Source organism: Dromaius novaehollandiae, chromosome 26 (genome assembly GCF_036370855.1).
Source record: "Dromaius novaehollandiae isolate bDroNov1 chromosome 26, bDroNov1.hap1, whole genome shotgun sequence".
Classification (NCBI taxonomy): domain Eukaryota; kingdom Metazoa; phylum Chordata; class Aves; order Casuariiformes; family Dromaiidae; genus Dromaius; species Dromaius novaehollandiae.
Window position 1 is genome coordinate 5,929,737 of NC_088123.1, and position 21,867 is coordinate 5,951,603.

The 21,867-nt window shown below is 40.0% G+C and overlaps 1 protein-coding gene across 2 annotated transcripts in view; it reads right to left on the bottom strand.

Annotated features, from left to right (window-relative positions):
- Positions 1-21,867, bottom strand: part of DOCK5 (dedicator of cytokinesis 5) — a 114,340-nt gene that overhangs the window by 7,439 nt on the left and 85,034 nt on the right. For both annotated transcript variants that reach the window (XM_026122323.2, XM_026122324.2), the window contains exons 34-51: positions 20,791-20,876; positions 20,062-20,218; positions 19,368-19,408; positions 19,164-19,254; positions 18,157-18,276; positions 17,122-17,211; positions 16,238-16,342; positions 14,258-14,399; positions 11,836-11,917; positions 11,554-11,638; positions 10,713-10,799; positions 10,071-10,247; positions 7,898-7,981; positions 6,931-7,068; positions 6,647-6,813; positions 5,663-5,840; positions 3,005-3,143; positions 1,332-1,447 (exon numbers count right to left, since the gene is read on the bottom strand). In XM_026122323.2, the coding sequence (XP_025978108.2) occupies positions 1,332-1,447; positions 3,005-3,143; positions 5,663-5,840; positions 6,647-6,813; positions 6,931-7,068; positions 7,898-7,981; positions 10,071-10,247; positions 10,713-10,799; positions 11,554-11,638; positions 11,836-11,917; positions 14,258-14,399; positions 16,238-16,342; positions 17,122-17,211; positions 18,157-18,276; positions 19,164-19,254; positions 19,368-19,408; positions 20,062-20,218; positions 20,791-20,876 (2,085 nt within the window). The remainder of the gene's footprint in view (positions 1-1,331; positions 1,448-3,004; positions 3,144-5,662; positions 5,841-6,646; positions 6,814-6,930; positions 7,069-7,897; positions 7,982-10,070; positions 10,248-10,712; positions 10,800-11,553; positions 11,639-11,835; positions 11,918-14,257; positions 14,400-16,237; positions 16,343-17,121; positions 17,212-18,156; positions 18,277-19,163; positions 19,255-19,367; positions 19,409-20,061; positions 20,219-20,790; positions 20,877-21,867) is intronic.

Consider the following 21,867-nt stretch of genomic DNA (forward strand, 5'->3'; position numbering starts at 1 on the left):
TTGGTCTAAAACTTAAAACTGCCAAGATTTCAGGACTATTTTAACTAAAGGAGGAATTCGACTCAAAAAAGAGTGCCCAAGACCTTCAGAAAATAATTTTACAGTTTCTCTTTATAGCCAATAGAGTTTGTTCCATTTGGCTGCAAGCCAAACTCAATATTGTGAGCCAGAGCATGTTAGTAATTAGTTTTCTTACAAGACTCGAGGGAAGGAGTATCTTTATTAATCCTCTTGAACCAGCAACTCCCACAGCATTCCTCGAGCTGGCGTATTTCCTGCATTCGCACCACCTACAATCACTGTACCGCCCCTTTTCAGAAGCTCAGTCAATTCTGACCAGGTGAAGGTTCGAGTAGAAAATCTCACATTTATCCTGTGTTTCAGGGCTTTATGCAGGGTGTTATCTCTATCAGAAGTAAACAGTCAATTGTTTTGGTGCTTTCCAGTGTTGGCAAAGGTAACATCTTTTGTAATGGATGTAAAGTCTGACCATTCTTTGAATTCACTATTTTTGGTCAAATTCCAGTTCACTTTATTATGCTACTCCGTAAATCCCCTTTACAAATTTGACTGGGGAAGATATCCATCCTTTTCATAGTTCCAAAAGTATGCTTTCTGTTGCTGTGCACTAGTAAGCAATTACAGTTTCATATCATAAGCACCTGCACTTCAGGGGCAGAGGAAATGATTCTGACACATAACCAGGGTATTTGCATGTTAAGAACTGCAAACCATTTGGAATCCTGTAAGAGTACGGGACACTCCAGTGATACAACACAGAAAGCAGCAACACGATGGTCCTAGAAGGTAACTGACTTCATGAAACTGAGAAAAAGACTATGGCTAAGATGGTGATGTAATACAGGTTATCGATTTTAAATGACTGATGCTATGCACTCTTCGAAAATCAGACTCGTCTGACCTGAGGACTCAGAACTGGAGACAAGCATTTAACACTTTTGAACATGCGGGAATTCCTCTTCCTTCTTCTTTTTTCAGTAACAGATTACTGTGATATTTTACATGTTGATCATGGTTTTTAAACTCTTCAGTCACTGTGCTGGTTTTTGTTTTCTATATTTCTATATATTTTAATCAGAGAGTTTGCCTAACCAAGAACCACACAACCCTTTCTCTGAAAAAAGGGACTACACTTGATAGCCTTCTCTAAGTGAAAAACTTCTTATTCTTTTGTGGTTTCAGGGAGTGAACCGGTAAAATGATAAGACAAATTTCAAGTAGCACCACCCTAGAAGCAGCTTGGAAAATTCCACTGGTGCCTCTCTCTCAAATGCTGGTTTCCCAAAATATGTCAGCTCTCATTACCTTACCTCCACTGAATTCCTTGAGTTGCTATTCTCATAGGGTTTGCTTTTGGGCGGAGGTGGGGGTGGCGCGCTCTGGAAGCTAGCAGTTACCAATCCATCAGCTTGCAATGAGGGAAAACCTATAAGCAACAATAGAAAAAGGTAGTTAAGGCAGAGAAAGCTGAAGAGGAGTGGAAAATGGAATTGGCCACATGTAATTTTAAGGGAGAATCATTTAATATTTTGCACTTTAAGTCTGCTAACAGATCTGTCTTAGTAGTTAAACTTGAACAGATGTCAAAGCAGAATCACAGTTGTATCTCCCTTAAATTCAGAATACCCAGAAGAGTTCTATCTCCATAAAATGAATCTAAGCTCATATGAAAAATGTATGCCTGAGAGAAGAGAAAACTGAATCCATTATCACATCTGGAATGTTTAAGGGGTTTTTCTTTCAGCCCAGGCCTCAACCTGAGTATTCACTTTGATTTTAACTCCGGTTGACAGGGTAAGTAAGTATCCAAACTTCAGAAGAATTCCTGGGGAGCTGTCCTGCTATTAATAGCAATTCAAACCACTTGCTAAGTGAAAGAGTGAAGTTTCTACTCCTTTCACAGATCTTTTTTTCACATACTGTTCCTGCATTTGTTTGTGTTCCTCCCCCTCAAAATTTTTTTTTGTTTTAATTCTCTTCTACCAGTTTTATGCTAGTTGATTTCATTATCTAGAGTTGACTTGTTCTGATTTATATCCATGTAAGAGGAAAGAGTCAGATTCTACATATTAACTTCTGTCCCTTAAAAAAGAAAAAAGCAGTAGAGTAAGAAATACAACAGCAAGAATAGCAAGGAAGTCTTCAGGTGTGACACTGTTCTTGTGTTTTTACCTTGCACATATATTTGCATGTTGCATCAGAGTTAACTACAGAGCCTACTGGATATGCAAGGAAGGTATTCAACAAATTATTTGTTTTGCTAATTCTTCAAGATAAATTCTTTCTCTTTCATGAGTAACAGCTCTTATTAGCTGAATTTCCAGCAGCATAGGAATGTCTCCTCCTAAAACATTTTGCCACATGATGGAGCTGGGAGTTATTCATTAATGAACATGAAAGCCTTCAAGGCTTGCCTAGAAAATCTAGCCAGAGACTTGGTCTGAAACGAAACCACCATGCTGGATTGAAGCAATTCGCCTTCTATTCAGTGAATTCACTAGAGGTATTCACCATTTATGGTATCTGAGATTAGAAACCGGTTTTACAAACAGAACACATGCTGTTGGGCCATCTGACTCCATTTCCAGAGCAACAGGTTTTTAAAAACGTCTACATCAATTACACGATGCTCACCTTGAGATTTAATATTCCTTCCCACAAGTCAATACAGGAAAAAAAGCAAAGCAGAAATTGAAAAGATAAAATGTTATCTGAAGTTCATCTGATTTTCTCATTTCAAGAAGTGGTATGTAAGTCACAAGTATGATATTAGCCCCTTTGATAACACTTCCAAGTAATGTTACATAACAAAGGTTTCTACAAAAACATTAACAGCCTGGGGTTGCTTTCAGTAAGCTACTTCAGAGTAGTTGTTTCCTCCATCCCCAACTTCCCAAAGTGAGGTTACCTCAGCAAATGGTGATTCCTACTATCACAGATACTGCTCTGAAGGAAGTGACAATTACCGTGCTACAGGACTTACTGTGGGTTCTTGGGGTTTTGGGAGTGATGGGTGGTGGGCTGAGTGGCGTTGATTGCTGGAGTGAAGAACTCTGAAGCAAAGTCAGTCTGTTGTCTCCTAATTGAAGACTCTTTGGCCTCTGCACTTTTCCTGACATGCCCTGGTTGAAACACAGAGTAAACAAAACCTTTAGAAGTCAGCAAGGTTGCTGCACACGTATCAAATAACTGGACCTGTCAGAAAGGCATCAACATGCTCCAGAAGAGCCATGTACAAGAAAGATGCATTCAGGTGCATTCAGGTGAAACAAAAACTGCAACCACAGAGCTGGTTGAGCCATGTCAAAAGGCATAAAGAGTGCTATGACACATCCAGTTTTCTGTGGGACCTTACTAACAGGGTAGCAATAGCAATCTTGTTTTGAACCACCTCAGTCTATTAACTAAGAAGGGAAGAGGTCAGAGAAGGAGGTGAGGCTAGAGAATGTTTTTACTTGACCAGCAGACCTGTAAACAAACTTGAGAGAAAATATTCCAAGAAGGGGAGAAAGTGTGTGTGTGGGGGGGAAGTCTGTCAGATGGGCATAATGATACACATTTTACTCTGCTGAGATACCATGGGGTACTGTTGTTAGTCATCCTGACACAGTGCAATCGTCACCCATGGGACATTTGTACAGAGGTCCTCATATGGACAACCTGCCATAAATTTGCTTGGTCTTAACTGTCTGTAGTGATGGATGGTGCATTGGCCAGCTTGCTGTATGTGGAGACTGCAGTATTCAGCTTCCCTTCAATCAGCAAACTTTCTTCCTATTAGTTAAACATGTCAGTAATTTAACAGCCATCAGCAGCTTTATTCACAGTCTAAATTCCACCTCAATCCCTGTGCGCAGGGTCCCCTACTGACAGGTCATGCCTGAAGATTTGGAGGTAGCCAAAAGGAAGTACTAATCAGAGAGACCACCTGAATATGGTCCCAAGAGTGCACTATATGAAATATTTTGGTTCATTTAAATATTACTTTACAGAGACAGCTGTCATGCTCGCATATGTAATTAAAGTCAACGGACTCTTTTAGACATTAATTCTCTATCTCCATCATTGAGCAATGGAGTATTTCTCACTGCACAGAAGGGATAACACGTTGCTATACAACAAATATAAAACATAAATACCAAAGCTGTTGGACATACAGCAAGCCCTTGGTTCCCTCTGGCTTTCTAGCTTCCAAGAAACTTAGTCAAGTGCTGCATAATATTAGTCTGCCTAATTTCTGTGCTGCACCATACAGCTATGGAACAGACCAGCTATAAAAAAGAGTTTTCCGTGTGCTTCACGATGTTCTTCAGCATGAATATAACCCTTAACTGCTCATATGCTTCAGTAAGCAGATCACGCATGCAATTTGCCCTCAGAGATATTGGGGGAGAAAAAGGGCGGGTGTTCTGTTTTGCATCACTCAGCTCTCTGCTGCAATGCAAATCTCGGACAGACATGTCTTACTGTCCTAGGAAACTGACTGATACAAGTGGGCTTTCTTCCAGATATTTTCCCACTAGTTTTACTTAATAAAGTGATCAGCAGCTGACATCACAGTTTGTGGGTTAAACCCATTTAATCCAACAGCAGCACTTCAAAGGCAGAGGGCCAGGTATCCTGAATCATTAATATTTACAGCTGAGACGGTCTTCTTGGTTCGAAAGCCTGCCAATATCAAATGGATTCTAGAGCCACAGTTCCCCTCTTTAGAAATATTCTGAAGCCTCCAAGTGCTGGCAGCATCACTCAGATTTGATGAGAATTCCTGAATCTATAGGAATGTAACCCATTCCTGCCAGATTCAGCTCTGTGAGAGCTGGAGACGAAAAGAGAAATGAAAGAACTATTAATTATTTACACAGAGTATGTTAGGTCAAATTAGTATTACTGAGCCACCAGCTTAAATACTCCGATGCCTAATTCTCAGGTACTCTCTGACAGTGTAATGTAGTTGTAGCATCAGTCAGGATAATACTCCAAGGTCATGCAATTCTACTTCTGGGCTGAAACTTATCTATTCATATTAAGTGATTACCTGGACCCCACTGTCAACCTGAATGCCTAACAGTCTCCAATATACTCCCTGTTACAACACGGTCAGGATGGAGAGTCTCTTTTATTCCTCTTTTGCAAATGATTTGCTCAAAGAGTAAATACTCATGCAGGCGGTTTGTAGCAGTGTACAAACTTAGACAACGAGTTTTCCAAAGTCCAAGCTGGTGACCTAACTGCCAGACTATCCTTTTCCAACTCCCAGATCTCTCAAACTGATCTTCACCTGGTAGTACATTTGATTTGTGCAGTGATGCTGACTGATAGCAGTTGAGCATCTGGCTTGCCAGCTGGATTTTGAGTGGGCAAGCACTATCTGCTTGCTCCAACACAAACAGAACAATTACTGAGCACCTAGATGAAACATCAGTGCCTCATGCTTCAAATCTGTACTTTAAGTCAAATTGCAGTTCAGTCTGTGACACAAGTTTTCCAAATAAAAAAAGCAAGCAACTACTCAAATGACCAATGCTTCTGGTATTTGAACTCCTCCCAGTATTTAATGCAGTTCCCAATGGCAAGCATGCCTGAAAGCAAAGGAAACACTAAAATCTCCTGCTGTGGATTTTATTACTACGATTTTTACCATTTTCGAAGTCAGTTCGATTTCTGGCTCCTTCTCCACGATAACCTGAGACTTGCTAATACTCCAGTCCTTCCGCTTGAATTTGTTAATCCGGTTATCACCATCTTCTTTGATGGGCAGTTCCTCAGTTCTGGAAGCTGTTGATGTCCTTCTCTCCAAGAGAGGCTCCAGAATAGATCTGCAGCCCACACCAAAAAAGTGAAAAAACAAGAAGCATTAGTCCACTCAAGTCATTTCACGCATTATCTGTGAAAAGGCTGTGATCTTTTATTGTGTGTAAGAGGTTATTGAGGAAAACTTGAATTAGGACAACGGAATTTTCAGCAAAATTTTTGCTCTTAAGTTACTCAAGCAATTTTGGGTATTATGTTTTATGTACAGGACAAAGCACAATCTACTTGCAGAGGGAGTAAGATCAGCATTTTATGCTGAACTATGCCACTCAGTCCACTGTGTTACCTTGAACAAGTCGTCTAGACTCCTTGGCAATGACAGATATAAAGTAGATGCACAGAAGTAATTGCAGGAAGTGTTTCATGTATGCAACTTCCTTTTAATGCCATGTAAGCAGCTGCAAACAAGAGGGTGGAACTAGTACCATATAGCTATACATCTCTTTGCAGACCGCATTGAACTATATCACATGACAGTAATCTTACTCCTCTGTTTTCCAGGATCCCAGGGGAATAGAAATAGTGTACATCTGAAATACACTGTCTACATCCCTTCTCAGTATCTGGGTTTAATTCCCAGATCTATCCCTATGTATGCCTCAAAATCCCTGTCTGTAAAACAGAATAATTTGAACTCCATTTAAAGCTCTCTAAAGGCATAGGTATTACTATTTTTATGGAAAAATTCTTCATTTTAAAAGTGACTAGTTATATTGAGAAGCCTCATCTTTTGAGAATATCATAAAATAACCCATTGTGGCAAAAGCATATCCCCATTCTTGCAAATCACCTTTAAAAGCTGACTACTTACCCGTCTGAACCCGGTCTGGAAGAAGTGCTGTCAGATGATGTGGAAGATGTAGAGACCACAGAAGAGGCCACAGATGTCACAGAGAGCCGTCTCAGTGTGGAAGACATTATGTAGGGCAACACGACAGAGCCTGACCTGCTCGGTTTCCTTTCAGTGAGGGAGGGTGGCTGCAGACAAACACACTTAGGATAAATCAGGTATCACTAACTTACAAGCTGGAAGAGGACAGGAGTATTTGAGTGTGTTCTTTTAAGGCAAAATACTAGACAACAAGATATATTTACCAAAGTTATTACACCATATTGCTTCTCCACCTTCTTCTTCAGCTCTTTGAAGCAGGTGGTCAGTCTCTCGTGTAGAGGCTTCAGCTGTTCAGTCAGCTTCTCCCCATGGATCCTAATCCCTTCTGCCAACAACGGCATCTGAAAGGAGCAGCAAAACTTTTGCTCTGAAAGGACCAATCAGCTCTCCTGCTACCGGAGAGAATTTTCTACACCAATTAACACATCTCATATGCAATTAAGGGATTTAAAATCAATGTGTTTTAAGTTTGCAGAGGAGAAAAGCAGTCATACAGTACTGAAGCTCAGTTACTGACTCATAACTTGTGCACTATAGTAATGTGCCTGTCTATCTGAACTCTGTATGTGTACTACAAAGAAATATGAACTCTTTCCCCACCCATACCTATGTGTCTTTCTATATACAGCAGAATACAGATTCTACATTCTGTTTTGGTATACACAGCATGTAAAATGTTAGAATATCGCTCCCTTGGCCTGCAAAGCAATATGACTGTGAAATAGCTTCAATTTGCCTCTGTTGTATGGAAATATACAAAAACTGGTAAATAATCTGCATGGATGGAATTTGCATTAAAAAAACAGGACATTTTTTCCACTTCTGTGCAGGTGAGAATAGACAACTTTCAATGGTCAGAGTGACAAAATATTAGATCTGATGATTTCATAGAAAAGGTAATAGATACTTTGTTAGACTCATAAGGAAAAAAATCTATGCCACACTGACAAATATTCCACAGTAACAGTTCAGAGCAACACAAGGTAAGCAGAATATTCTAGACCACAATTTTACAATAGACAGTTCTCCTTAAAATAAAAAAATCCTGTACACATACCAAGACTTGTTCTTATAGCATTTATCTACAGTCTCTCCTCCAAAACAATAATGCTGGAAAAACAAAAACAGCTGCACTCACACACATCTTTCCCATCTTTCACAATATGATACCTGTAAAGCAATTAATTGCTTAAGCAGTTCAATTTTATCTTGGTCTTCAGGATGTTCTTCAAGATACTTTTCTGTGAAAAAGGCCTGAAAGTAAAGAAAAGAGAAGATGATATCAGAGACTATGATACTTTCACAGCTGGCTTTGAATAAGAGACAAAGATCCCTGTACTTCAAGAGCAATTCATTGCCCTTATTCCTCATAACAAGATTGTTTTTAGTCTCTCCCTGTTGTAAAGCTGAAGGAGAAAGTGAAGAACCATGATTATTTGTTGAAAACTGGGAAGAAAGACTTCTCTTTTGTAAAGAGAGATTTTACTATTTTTCCTTTGAACCACTGATACGTGGAAATACTGAAGTTACTTCATCAGAAGGTTTTTTTTTTTTTTCCAATTCCAATTCCGTTCTCATAAAACAGAATTGATTTGAATAATCAAGATTACATTACTTGTCATTCAAATGTGAGTACCAGAACCAGTCTCAGGGTTCTCATTTAAGAAGTCCCTTTCGTTTTTACGATTCAGTAACCTACAGTACACAACCACATGCAAACAATCTAACCTCAGCTGCAGAAAGGTGAACAGGCCATCTCTTGCCTACAGTTTCCTTCAGCTCTATGATTCAAATCCCTACATACAACATTTTGCGTGGGGCTTGTTACGAGGAGTTAGTAGAACTGTGTTGAGATTTTTGACTTGTATTTCGGTTCAATGAAGCGCCTATACTCTCCACTTCTGTATGCATTTTTTAATTAAAGTAGATTCTTTAATTAAAAGAATCATGTATGGGCTTAAAGTTGAACAAATGCATGTACACTTTTCTGGACTGAAGCCTAAAAATTGTGCCAATTCACACTACGTGCTATAGAGCATTGCCTTGAAGTGTAGCACAACTCCCAGTCAGAGGAATTTAATTTTTCTTTTCCTAGATAAAATACTTAATAATTTTTCCTTCAGTTTTAAAATGCATCTCTGACCTATTTCAGCCTCTGCACACATTTTTTAGTTCTGCATTCCATTAACTGGACGGTACGCACAAGTGTTTATAGGCCTAACGGTATGATTCTGAAACAGGCTAATGTCAAGAGGAGGTTAGCCTGTGAAAGGACTGCCGGGTAGGGTCCCAACGGATTGTTCTTTAAAGTGTTTAATTATTGCAAGAAGAAAGCCCATGTTTAAAATGCAGACTTAGGCTTTTGGCTACAATGAAACAATTAAAACTCAAGATTCTAGCCGCCCACAAAAGCCAAATGTTCTCTGCTGATCTTTAGTTGAAATAGGAAAATATGAACCAGAAATGAGTATTTCCAGATGCGGTTACAGATACTTTGCATTTCCTAGTTTTAACTGCTTTCCCACTTTCGTAATTCTAAACTTTATGTCAACTTTAACTCAAAGAATGAGAGTATTTAGGGCCAAATTCACCCCAGTGAAGTATATGGCTCCTCTGCAATCAGAAGAGTTATACCCTAGACAAATCAGATCCTCTCCCATTTAACTTTTGTACTTCATGTGACTGCAACACATCTGAAAAAAGTTAAACGTATTTTAACATCATCAATTCAATGTACGGAAATAAGCAATATATTTCATGCTGGGGTACCATAATTAGATACTGGGAATAAACAGCTTAAGTTAAACATCATAACTGAAGAAGAACATACACCACGCCAACAACTGAACAAACCTGAACAGTGAAGACTGCTTTTATTCTGATATGCTCTTTGTTGCAACACTACAAAGACACAATATCTAACTGGAAAGAAAAATCCTTATTTGCTTTATCATTCTATATTAATACAATGGAGAAACATAAGCCATTTTGCTTCTACTTCTGGTACTTGCACTGTTCACTGGGATAACTATGCACCTCACAATGCCTCCACGAGGTAGGGTCATGTTATCATCACCATTGTAAAGACCACAAAACGAGGCCCCAAAGAGGTGGATCACTCCTTAATTCTACAGCAGCGCACAGCTCTGAAATGAAACGCTAAAAACGTGGGGGGTTTCCACCTTCCAGTTTAGTGGAAATCTCTCATCCTTGTTCTTTTCTCTCCATCTTTGAGCTAGGAACAGATGCAGATAAAGCTACAAAGTACACTACATCTGAGTAACAGTTGAGAACCGAACTCCTTTCTCCCATGACCAAGCTACAGATAAATATGAAAAATAACCTTTTCATAGTTGGTATATCCCCCCATGACTGCTGGGTCCACAATCCCATTCAGGAGCATGGAGAGAGGATGTACAGGAAGACTCCGGTCCCAGACATGCTGTTGGACAATGTTGCTAATTTTCTCATTGGTTAGCTCCATGGTTTCTATGGCATTCTCCAAGGGGCTGATCTCTTCCTGAGAGAAAGAAGAACTGGAATAAACCTTCATTCTCCTTCAGTGAATATTACATTAAGAAGCTCCCACATATGAATGGCAGCCCGATAGTTTCCAGCAGAGGATTTTGGACTCCCTTTGCTAACTGCTTCGCCATTCGGAGAGAGAAATGCAAGAATGACGTCACGCCTAACCCTGGAGAAGCAACAGTTTAGGAACTGGCTGCTGACTGTGGAGTGTGTTACAGAAGTAACCACTCCCCCGTGCATGATACAGTCAATGCAGAACTTTACTGCCTGGGGTAGAACTTCTGCAGAATGCTATAAAAATACAAGCATTTCAAGCAAGACACACGTTTGCTGATGTATAAAGCAGAAGCTATTGGTGTGTCGCATCTAACAGTGGAAGAGGTAGTCCTAAATGTTGCAAGACTCTACTCCAGTAAAGACTGGGTAGGCTGAGATCCAGCCCACACGCAGAACTCACCGTTGTAATCTGTTTGACTTCAAACCACTTGAGGATGCCTGGGAACGAATAAGCTGTTGTGTAGGTTGTCCTTTCTATCCACATAGTCTAGTTAGAGAAAGAAAAAATTCCAAGATATAAGGAAAATACTGGTCTTGCAGTTCAAGTCTCTCCTGCACTAGAGCATGGCACAAGGTTTCCAGCACTAGCAGGCAGGACTGATACAATGATTTTCACATTTCATTAATTGGGATGGAACTCTGTTTTTGGCAGCAAATACCACCTCTACTATTTAAATAGTATCAACAAAGCAACAGTAGGCCGTTTTCTTCCGTGTGGAACACTACTGGCAGGAGTGTGATTGCAACACATTTAGATAGAGTTACATGCATCATACGCAAGCATTACGTGTAAGCAACAATATGCCTCTGCTAATATGCTACAGCCATGGCTTACTCCCCACTGTAAATCTTAAAAGTTGCCCTAAACTTGAACCTATCCTTCATGGTTAGAGGTTGGCTTTTTTAAGGACAGCCACAATTCACCAGGCAAACAGCTGCACTCTGCAGGAAACTGTGGTTAGAGCGCACAATATTTATGGCTCCTAAATCAAGGATTTTGAGCGCTACAGCTATGCAGTCCCTCAACATACCAGACTGGCTTTGCATAAAGATTGCAACAGAAAGTGCAGCCCTTTGCTCCTCCTGCATTTTAATAACGAAATTCCATTGCCACAGGCAGAGAAAAAGAAATCATGGCACTGCTGTTCAAAATGCCACTGATATAATAATAAGTAAATACACACAACAGTCTTCTCATTGCAAACACTCCAGGCAGTTGGAATTAGATGTGAAGGACTCACAGCAAATTCATTCTCTGGATCTTTTTCTCCTTTCCTGAATGGCCGGGAGTGGGTGAACTGCTGTACCTCATTTGCTCTGTAGTAGCTACAAAGAAGAAGAGTAAATGGTGAGTCTTCTCACCTTCCATCCTCCTTGCACTAATGTTCTTTTCTTTCTTTGCAAAAATAACACAGTTTGGACTGTGAAACAAGTCTGCAGATGAGAAACAAAGGCACTCTACCTTGTGCCTATGCTATTTGAGAAAAAAATACAGAGTAAATGTTGAGGGAAAAGGAAATTACTTTAAGATCTGTTCAGGAACGGGTTTGTCTTTATAGTTAGGTGGCAGGTTCATCACAGGCTTCACTATAAAGCATTGCACATCTGAGCAGTTATGGTTAAGGATGAAAAACTATGAATCCTTTGGGGAAAATAGAGAGAGAAAGAAATATCATTCCTGTTTTCATCAAATGTCAAAACTTCTCAACAACTCCCTGTGCTCTTGTCATGTTTAAAGAAAAATACTCAGTTGTTCATCAGCAAATCCAGGCATTATATCGCTTGTTGTGGCTTGTATGCTAGTCATGAATCAAAAGCCCAAAAAGATAAGGGCTGGAGGAATACTTCCAACTGCTGACATTCCCTCAGAAGCTTGGGTGTTCCAGATTTCTACTATGGGGATAGGAAAATAGGATTTTGTACTAGGTTCCATAATGGATTTATCTGTCTCTTCCCCCCTCTAATTATTTGTCTTGGAACCTTCCAGTACAGACAAAGCCTTCCTCCCAGCCCCTGAAGCACAATGAAGCTAGTTGAAGAATGTAAGCTGTTATCAGCAAACATCTACTCCAACTTTAGCTTTTGCTTTTTGTGACCTTTGATGGAAATTCAAGAAAATTTTGTAATAATATCCCCAAGCACAACAGCTTACAATGTTGTTCCTACAGTATTCTGTTTTAAGAACTGTACTGAAGACTTTACAACAGTAAAAAAAAAAAAAAAAAAAAAAAAAAAAAAAAAAAAAAAAGCAAAGCATAAACAATTTGACCCAAATTAACAGATTATTTCTGTGAACCACTTGACAACTTGACTCTGAAATGGCAATGTTTTACTGGCAGCTGGGGTAGCCCCACAGAGCCTTCTATTCACTGAGGATATTTCTACTTAGTATTTTTAAAGCAAAGGCAAGGTCACTCTGCATTGAAGAGCCAGCTGAATATATGCCAAATCTGAACCCCAAACCACACAGACACATTAGATCAAGCACTGAGCCCAAGCTAAAATACTTCTTCTCTCAGGAGGGCTTATTAGCTTGGGCTTTAGGCCATGCTCAGCATGCTATACAGTTTCTATTTCAGAACTGGTGCAAGACTAGCTAGTTTATGCATCTAGGCATTCCCTAAGATGTTATACAGCTTAATTAATGCCTCCATTACACTTTTCTGAAACAACAAAAGCAAGCAGGAGACAGTGTAACGTAAGAGTGAGGAAACTGATTAAAAAAAAAGCAAGATCCCTGCCTAATGCAACAGTGATTTGGGCACTCAAATTCCTTCTCTTTTCCAGTGGCGTTTGCAAGAGTCAGAAAAGAACCTGTATCAAATCCAAACTATGCAGCTGCTCCCTCTTGTAACAGGACTATGCCAAAGACCCGGAACCAAACACCCCCAAACTTTTGGAAGAGTTCAGATCTGGATCCAAATTTTGCAGTTCAGGTTCATCTTGAGCCAAAAATATTAGAACAAACACAAACAGATGCAAAGGAAGTAGCTGAAACAAAGCAGAAATAGAGGAGGCATTTCTGACACCAAGTTTGGTCTTGAATGAATTTTAATTTCCTATGTGGATTTAGTGCTTGGCAGGCTCATTCCAAGGGAAGCATCTGGTATCACTGCTTGAGTTGTGCCTTTGTACATAGATTTTTAAGGCCAAAATAGACCATTAGATTCTCTAGTCTGGCCTGTATAACACAGGCAAGAAGCCCAATAACTTGGCGTTCACTAACGTACATCTTCCAGCAGCACATCTGCTATTGACTTGAAGTCACAAAGAGAATCTGAAGTATCTTCATGAGGTTGCACTTGGTCACACTCACAACTAAAAGAGAGGTCTTAAGCCTTCTCTGCCACACAGTACAGAGAGAGGTGCAAAAAAAGCAGCTAAAAAAGCAGCAAAAAAAGCAAAAAGAAAAAAAGACAGACATCTATCCCTAGGGCTGTTCACCCATCAACACAAACAAACCTATTAAGCATATTACACTTCCTAAAAAGCAATTTCTAGGGGGGTAAAAAATGAAAGCAGACACTTCATAAATCCTTGTTAACTGCAAGGAAGTAGAAAGAACACCTCCTTCCTTGTATCCCACTTCCACTGTCTGTATTTTACCTCTTTAATCTGGAAATACCAAACTGGATCACACACAGTACAGCAGTCAGCACCACCTGCTTGCAAGGCAGGTACAAGGAATTCTGAACTGTAACCTGTTAAGGTCTCAACCTAACAGCAACTCATTTAAGCCTGACAACATCAAGTTCTCCTTTTCCAGCATGTTTTTAAATTCACTATTCCAATTCCAGATATTCCTATTTTCACGCCCAGTGTCTGTTTAAAAGACCTCCAGGAGCAATATACTCCTTGCTTATTGATCTGTTGTTTACTAATTCTCCTATTCAAGGAAGAATGAGACAGATCAGTGTGCCAAAACGTATTAGAACTAAAAGATACGCTGTTTAGGAGAAGACTTGATCTCCTCTCCTGGGGGAGCAGTGCTGGTCATCTTCTCGGCACTGGGAAACTGGGTCAAAAGCTTCAGGTTGAAGTCTTCCCTTCGTTCATACTCTTTGCCACGGTAGATAAAAATTTTATTCTGTGGGCAGCAGAAGAAAAGGAGAATTAGCACTAAACAAGGCAATGAGAATGAGCTATCCAAACATACACACAGAGTAGCCTCAGAGGTCTAGTTTACGTCAAAAGTTGTTTCCTAGCTTAAAGGGCAGTTGGAATAAGTGAGAGAAGAAACACAGGCTGGAGTGACAACAGAGCAATTCATAGGAGCAAGGCCCTGCAATGGCAATGGCATCCTCATGTTCGTCTAGAAAGCTCATTTTTCCCCATGAACAAGTCTTACTGAACATGCACACACCTTCTGGTGATTTTGCTTTATCCCACTTGCTGGGAACTGTTGTAAACTTATCTAGCACATACACTGGATACGCTTGCTGCTGGTAAGCTGCTGCCATAACTAGTCTGCACACTGTGCCAGCAGTACTGTTTTGGGCCTGTTTCATTTACCAAGTAGGAGATTTCACCACAGTATTTGACACAGACTGCTCCATTGACAGCCAATACGGACATGTACGGGCATATTTGCACATGTGAGATCATGCATTGTCTGGAGTGCACAATTCCCTCCATGCCTCAAGTCACGCTAGCGGGCTTGTGGTCAGACAGTAAGACAGCTCTGGGGCTCCCTAAACAGGCATGAAAGACATAGCAATTGACTCTTAAAGGATAGAAAGGGGAACTAGGATTAAGTAGTCTGACTTCATCCTTGGCAAAAGTCATGGTGTGATTGTGATTTTCAGGATGGGCATCACAAAACTCGTGTTTTGTGAGATAATGAACAACTTAAAGCAAAGAATCTCACCTATCCTTTCCTCCTCGCCTTCAAGGTCACCGTAAACTCCCCAAACTCACACATTCCATAGATCAAAATGCAGTCAGAGGTTTGATTTTAGGAGAACCTGTCCCCCAGAAGGTTCTTTAAAGCAGGAAACTGCATGCTCCTTGCCAGTCCACTTCTGATATGATGTGGAATGAGGGACCTCTCTATGCACAAAGATATGAGTTTTATCTCCGTTCCATTTCTGGCTCTCTTCAGCTACAGCTAACAAACGGACGAGTTGTGCTGGTGGTTTTGCACCACAAAAATAATGCTGGACCACGGCCAGTTTATTTCACGTTGGCCACCAAGCAGTGGTGGTTTCTGAGGGGGCTAGATTCAAAAACATGACCTAGAGGTGAAAGCCTTCTATACAATCCAGTTCCACAGTCCTAAGTTAACTTTTGTGGGTTTTTTTAAATTGAATTTGGGTTCCATTTAAGGCCAGCAGCTTCAAACCACTCCAGTCTGAAAATGTAAATGTTCCTTGATTTTAAATAATAGCTAGGAATATTTTCTAGTATGCTGCACACTGCCCATCTGACTCATGTTGGCTAGATTCTTATATTATAGTTAGCATACATTCAACAGTGCTTAGCAGTGATCTCAAACAGGTAGCATCTTCTGCACTGATGAGCGCTAATGTTGAAATGATCCACATCCTTAAAAATTAGGTTGACTGAGACTGAAAAGAGGCGAGCAAGTTACTGTTAAGCTAAAGATGTTCTAACAGCAATAATGATCTCTCTGAAAATCACTAATATCTAATGTAGATTCTCTCTAAGTCCATATAAGAGCATATTAATCATCTAACAAACCCAACTGCAACACATTGACTTTAGTAAAGCTGGTAACACAAAAAATTTGGTCCCTTAATCGTCTTTTTATATAGGTTGAAATGTTTCAAAATGCTTAAGGGATTCAGATCTCTGAGTTTAATTCAAAGGAAAAGAAGTTTAGCACCTGAAATTTTTGAGGAAGCTCTGAAAATTTATCCATTGGGGCTACTGGGGAACCTGCCATTCCAGAACTTGAATGCTTACCCGGAGGAAAGAAGGGAAGCCCTGACCATAGTATCCAACGGCAAAGTACTCAGGTTGAGGTCTCATTGCCTTCATGATATTCTCATAAAAAGTAGCTCGTTTTTTCTGAAAAAGAAAGAGGTCCCCAGCATTTTCACTTCTGAGTTCTCAGAGACACTGTCAAACTACAGTTCACATTCACAGTGAAAATTCTTGATCCATTAGTTCTCCTCTATCAAATATTTTTACATGGGTTTTGGAATATCTCATATTTGTCCTTTTACTTGTTTGGGCCAGAATCAACTTCATTTCCTGGTTTGCAGAAATGACAACAATGCCATGTTTTTGGGGATTCCAGGAAAATATTTAAAACCCTTGACTACCGCAACAAAAATTAAAAATAAAAATGTTAGGAAGCAGACACAAATGGTGACAAATGTCAGAGAACTGGCAGAAATAAAACTAGGCAGATGTTTCTCATATGAAAAAACATAAAGACCAGCTGGGTACATCTTTAACCTTAAAAGAGGGGAAAAAAAAGAAAAAAAGAAAAAAAATCTGTACAGAGACCATTTTATAATTCTATGTTTGTACATGAAAGCTTTACCATAGAAATAACGAGGTGAAGAGATATGTGGAGCCTGATAATACACTATGCAAATGTTAGCTTATTTGATTAACACTAAGACTGCTAAACATCCGCACATGATATTGTCATGCTAATAAGGTCAAAAAATACATACTTTTAAAAACAGGAATTATGAAAACACTCCTCTAGTATTAAGCTTACAAAAAATAGGGGAGTTATATTTGTTTGTTCTTAACACATATTTTGGACTTAACCTGCTCAACAACATTAATTTCAACAGCCAGTAGCCTGCTGAAAACAGAGAAAGAAACCTTACCAGGAGATTACCAAGTCCCTCATAATCGAAGACCTTGTTTTCATACATGTCAGCCAACTCCTTGCTTAGCTGAATGGCTTTTTCCCACATCTCCGTGGGGTGATGAAGGGAGACAAGTGGGGAAAGCACAAACAAAATAAAAGACTCTGTTAAAAGCGTTCATTTATCACAGAAAGTTAAGTAAAACATTCAGCTGATATTAATTGAGGTAGTATTTCAATGCACTGCCAACTTTCCCTTAAGACTCTATGCTATGTATTTCTATTACAATGATCATAGTCACACAGCTCTTAATTTGTAGATCTCAAAGTGATTTATAAAGCAAGGTTACTATTGTTACTCCTGATAGAGAAAACTGAGGCACAAAGAGATGGAAGGACACACCTAAACAGCAACACAGAGAAGCCTCCTACACTAATACTTCAGCTTCTATGTCACACTTCCTCAGGTTTGTTGCATTTAGCTTTTTCTCCTGCAACAGACAACTTCACATAAAAGGAAAAGTAAAATGTCTGTCTCTCATAACAGCCCTTAAAGTCAAATTCTCTTCTCAGCATTCCAAAGGACAGCCACCTCATCAAACCTTCCCTTCCCTGGCCTCCACACTCACAAGCAGTGAGCAAGAAGAGAAGAATGGCAGAACCATCTATCCAAAGTGCAACGAACAAACTTCAGTATCAGCCAGACAAACCACATTCATTGCAAAACTCTGCAAAAGCTATTGCCCAGGGAAAAAAACAAACAAAAAACAAAATAACCCCCCCCACCTATAGTTTTCTGATCTACTCAGTATCTTGAATGGGATTAATTTTACAGATGCTCCTTGACTAACACAGGAATAAAAAGATTCAATCATCTAAGACAAACAGACACTCTGCTTGTGCCAGAACTCTAATCTTTGTTAAAAAGTCAAGCCTAAAGCATCAGACTGGTTGTGGAATCATGCTTGCTTTTCCCTCAAATCCAGCTTCTGCCAGCTACATTCACCAAGCCAAGTATTTACCAGTGAACCACAGGAACACTGAAGAGACTTACTTTGCCTCTGTCAAAGAAAGAGATAATTTCTTGGTAGAGTTTCTCCTTGAGTTCTTGTTGTGAGTAGACATAGTAGCTGTCTCTCTGCAGCAGATGAGCAGCACATGGCTTCTCAGACCACTAGCGTATAGGAAAACAGGTAGAGTTAAAGGAACTGGAATGTTTTAGGTAAACAAATCCTGCGGTGGCTAGACTCATCTTCTGTATGGATGTTCTCAAGACAAATCAGCATCAATGCAAAGGAAAATCAAGGTGATTTTAGCAGTGATAAAAGCCCAGTTGGCTGACCAATAAAAACTAGGAACGCACACACAAACACTGCACCTCAGCCGCAGGGCTACTAAAAAGTAGCCAGTAAGCAGTAATTTCTTAAATCATGCCAGCCAGCTTCTCAGAAAAAACATCTGATTATTGCCCTTCTGCAAAACATATCAATGGTGAGAAAGGTTTTTCTCCATGCAGGAGTGCGTATGAAATGACTTAAAATTCATCTGAACTTGTACAACTTGTTTGTAATCAAATTTAAAAATCACTTTAAAATTGTACTAGAAGTTTTGTTGTATCTACAAAATTGGTATGATTTTGGCTTAAGACATCAACTGAGACACTGTAACTGAATGGGTGTGCTTTACTCATCTGTGGTAGATGTGAAGTAAAAGAGGTTGACTTAAATGGCATAAGCTAATGTATTTTTACAACGCAAACTGCTCACATGGAAGTGGAAGAAACAGTAATATGACCCTGAAGATGGGTCCCTCACAGTTCACAAAGAGCATATGATAAATTAATGCCAGTAATATTACAGGGATTTTTTTTATGGCTTTTGTTTTTGTTTTTTCTTTCATCTGTTTAGCTGCTTATGAAGTTCATTAATGACCACTAGAACCTAGGCCATGCAAAGCCACAAAATAGCAGAGAAGAATGAATTGTTTAATTTTGAGCTGTTTGCATTTCATTTAAAACCCATACACTGACAGTAGAAACTGAAATTGCCTCTAATGTATTACCTGGAGCAGCTCTGCATGGAGGAGGAGAGTGTACGCTGCCTCTGTGAAGTTCTCGCAGTCTGTGTGCAAGTCCCGGAGTTTATAGAGATACCTAAACAAATGAAAAGCAAACTGTTATTTCATATGAAGGATTCCTGTAACGGTGTACAGAACACCAGGGGAAATAAAGGCTTCTGCACAGGTCTGTGGAGGGAGCCATCTTACCTGATATAAATATCCTCTCGTTTCTTCTCCTTATAAAAATTCTGCCGAGAATAAGAAAACATAAGTCAAACTGATGTAAACCACCATGGATTCACATAATCATCTCTAGAAAAGTAACTTGTGCATCACTCAGATATTCCAATGATCTTCAATATCGTTTTGCCCACTTAAATGCATATATCCCTGCAACCATCCCTTTGGTATAAGCTGGTTCTATTATCCCCTTTAGAGAAGGGACTGAGTCAAAGAGAGAAAGTGATTGTGCAAGGTTACACAGACTCTCTGTGGTGGAAGAGGGACTTAAGTCCACATTTCCCCAATTATCAGCTAGCCATCTTTCCTGCCTGTATTTCAGGACCTCAGATTAAACAAAGACCAGCCACATGATTTGATTTTGGACTGTACATCTTTCAAAGGTTTATAGCTGTTGATAGCTGGTAGCCTGATTTGGGCCTATCATTAACCAGAAGAGGCATGAAGAATCATTTAAAATTCTGAAATTTTTCTTTAGTCAGCTCTTATTCAATAGCTTCCTTCCTAGAGGTACACAATAATTATTTTTCACTGAATTATTCTGCAAGGCAAACTGACTCCACCATATTCATTCTGGTGCGCCTGATTCACCCCAGGATCGCACCGCACAAAGCCAAGTCAGTAAAGAAGCATCCATATCCAAACCCAGCCTTCCCCATACCAGCACATTGACAGTGCAGCTCATGCGGTTCTCCTTGCTTTCATCATGCATGATCGTCCTGTAGTCCAGCAGATTTTCCAGCAAGCTGCTGACCAGCAAAGCAAACACTTCTCCAGAACCAGACAGATATTTATGCTTCCGACAGTGCTCCAGGAGACTGCAAGCATATCCAGAGAGAGCAAGAGAGACAGAAGGGAATACGTGGTTGAAGTTCTGAGTGGTGGTAAACAGAACTTCAGTATAAGTTATCCAAACAGCCACTCAGCTAAGAGTCAAACTCATTCCAAGAAGAGAGACTGTCCCAGTGCCGAACAGAACACAACACCCACAGGCCTGACATATCCAAGTTAGGCAGGTCCAAAGGTCAAAGCTTGCCTTGTCAGTCAAAAACCCGGGTTTTGCTTTCAGCGCTGAAACAAGGCACCGATTTCGGTTTAGCCTCTAAGCCTGTTGTTCCCAAGCTTTTCTACTCACAACCCCCTTGCCAGCTTGGCACCTTCTTCTAGGCTTACATCCCCAAGCTTAGGATTATTGTGTAAATTGCTGCTGTAGCATAAGAGTATCATTTTAAGGCAGTAAGTCTCAGCGTACCTGCTTAGCATCAAAATTGCTGTCAACTGCACTGTCTCCCTGCTCACTGGACTAACGAATTGGGGTTTCTTTTCATTAGGAAAAAAGTCAGTTAAGCTGGAAACATGAAAGAGCCTCCAGGCTTGTCACAAAACTTACAGTTTCTCCAACAAAATCTTGTACTGTTCATCCCCTCGGCCACCCTCCACTTCCTGGTCCAGCTTGGTTATCAGCTCATTTTCAAACTGAAAAGACAAAAAAATCAAGTCAAATGGACATTAACTCTCAAGAACATGACTGGAACATTAGTCATGTTTGTGGCTGGTGTTTCTGAACTGCCCTTCCATCAGGCACTGGTTTTACAGGCCAAGTTAGAGAATGTTTTCATTACTGGAGCAGAATAAAAATAGTAAGAGGCCAATATAAGAAGAATGGGGCAAACAAATGAGTCTTCTCCCATCTTACAGTCACTGGAAGTTGATGCTGTGGTGCAATGTTTCTCCTTCTACCCCATCCACTAGCAGTTCAGTTTTGCTAGAATGGAGAAGCCTCTGTGATGACCAACCTACAGATGGTAACAGTCATTCACTCACCCTAAAGAAACTTAAAATACTACCATCAGTTAAAGGTAAGTCACAGTTCTCTGAACAAAACAGTTGCAGCTGTTAATTAAAGCACTTCTCATGCTACGATAAGTGAGTGCCATGTGATTATGCGCGTCTAGCACAGAGACATGCCCTGTTATGTGCAAGTATGTCAAGTACACGAGTCATTTATAATTCAGTTACCAAGGTTTAAATATTCATGGTCCAAAATATCAAGGACCCTATAGCTAGTATATAAGTATTACTGGAATGGAAAAATCCATGTCACACATCCTGTTTCCTTCTACTGATTCCAGAAGCCCCTGAGACCCTGGGGCCAACAGTGCCAAAGACTGATGACCCCAAGGGAAGAAAGACCCCATGTGCACACTGAAGATGGGTTTAAGCTAGTGTGAGTACGGTGCTTAGGGAAATGCACATCACATTTGACAACAATCTGAAATGCCAAGGTGGCTGCCTCTTGGATGGATGGCTCCTACCCATCTCCAGGGAGAAGACTGTCTACAGCATAACTGGAGTGTCCCCTGCCTGCCAGCTGATATGTTAATGTCTGATATCCCTAGAGGAAAGCTGGAAGAAAAAGTCCTTAGAAGCTGCAGTGAAAAGTTAACATAAGGGCAAAAGAGAGGAT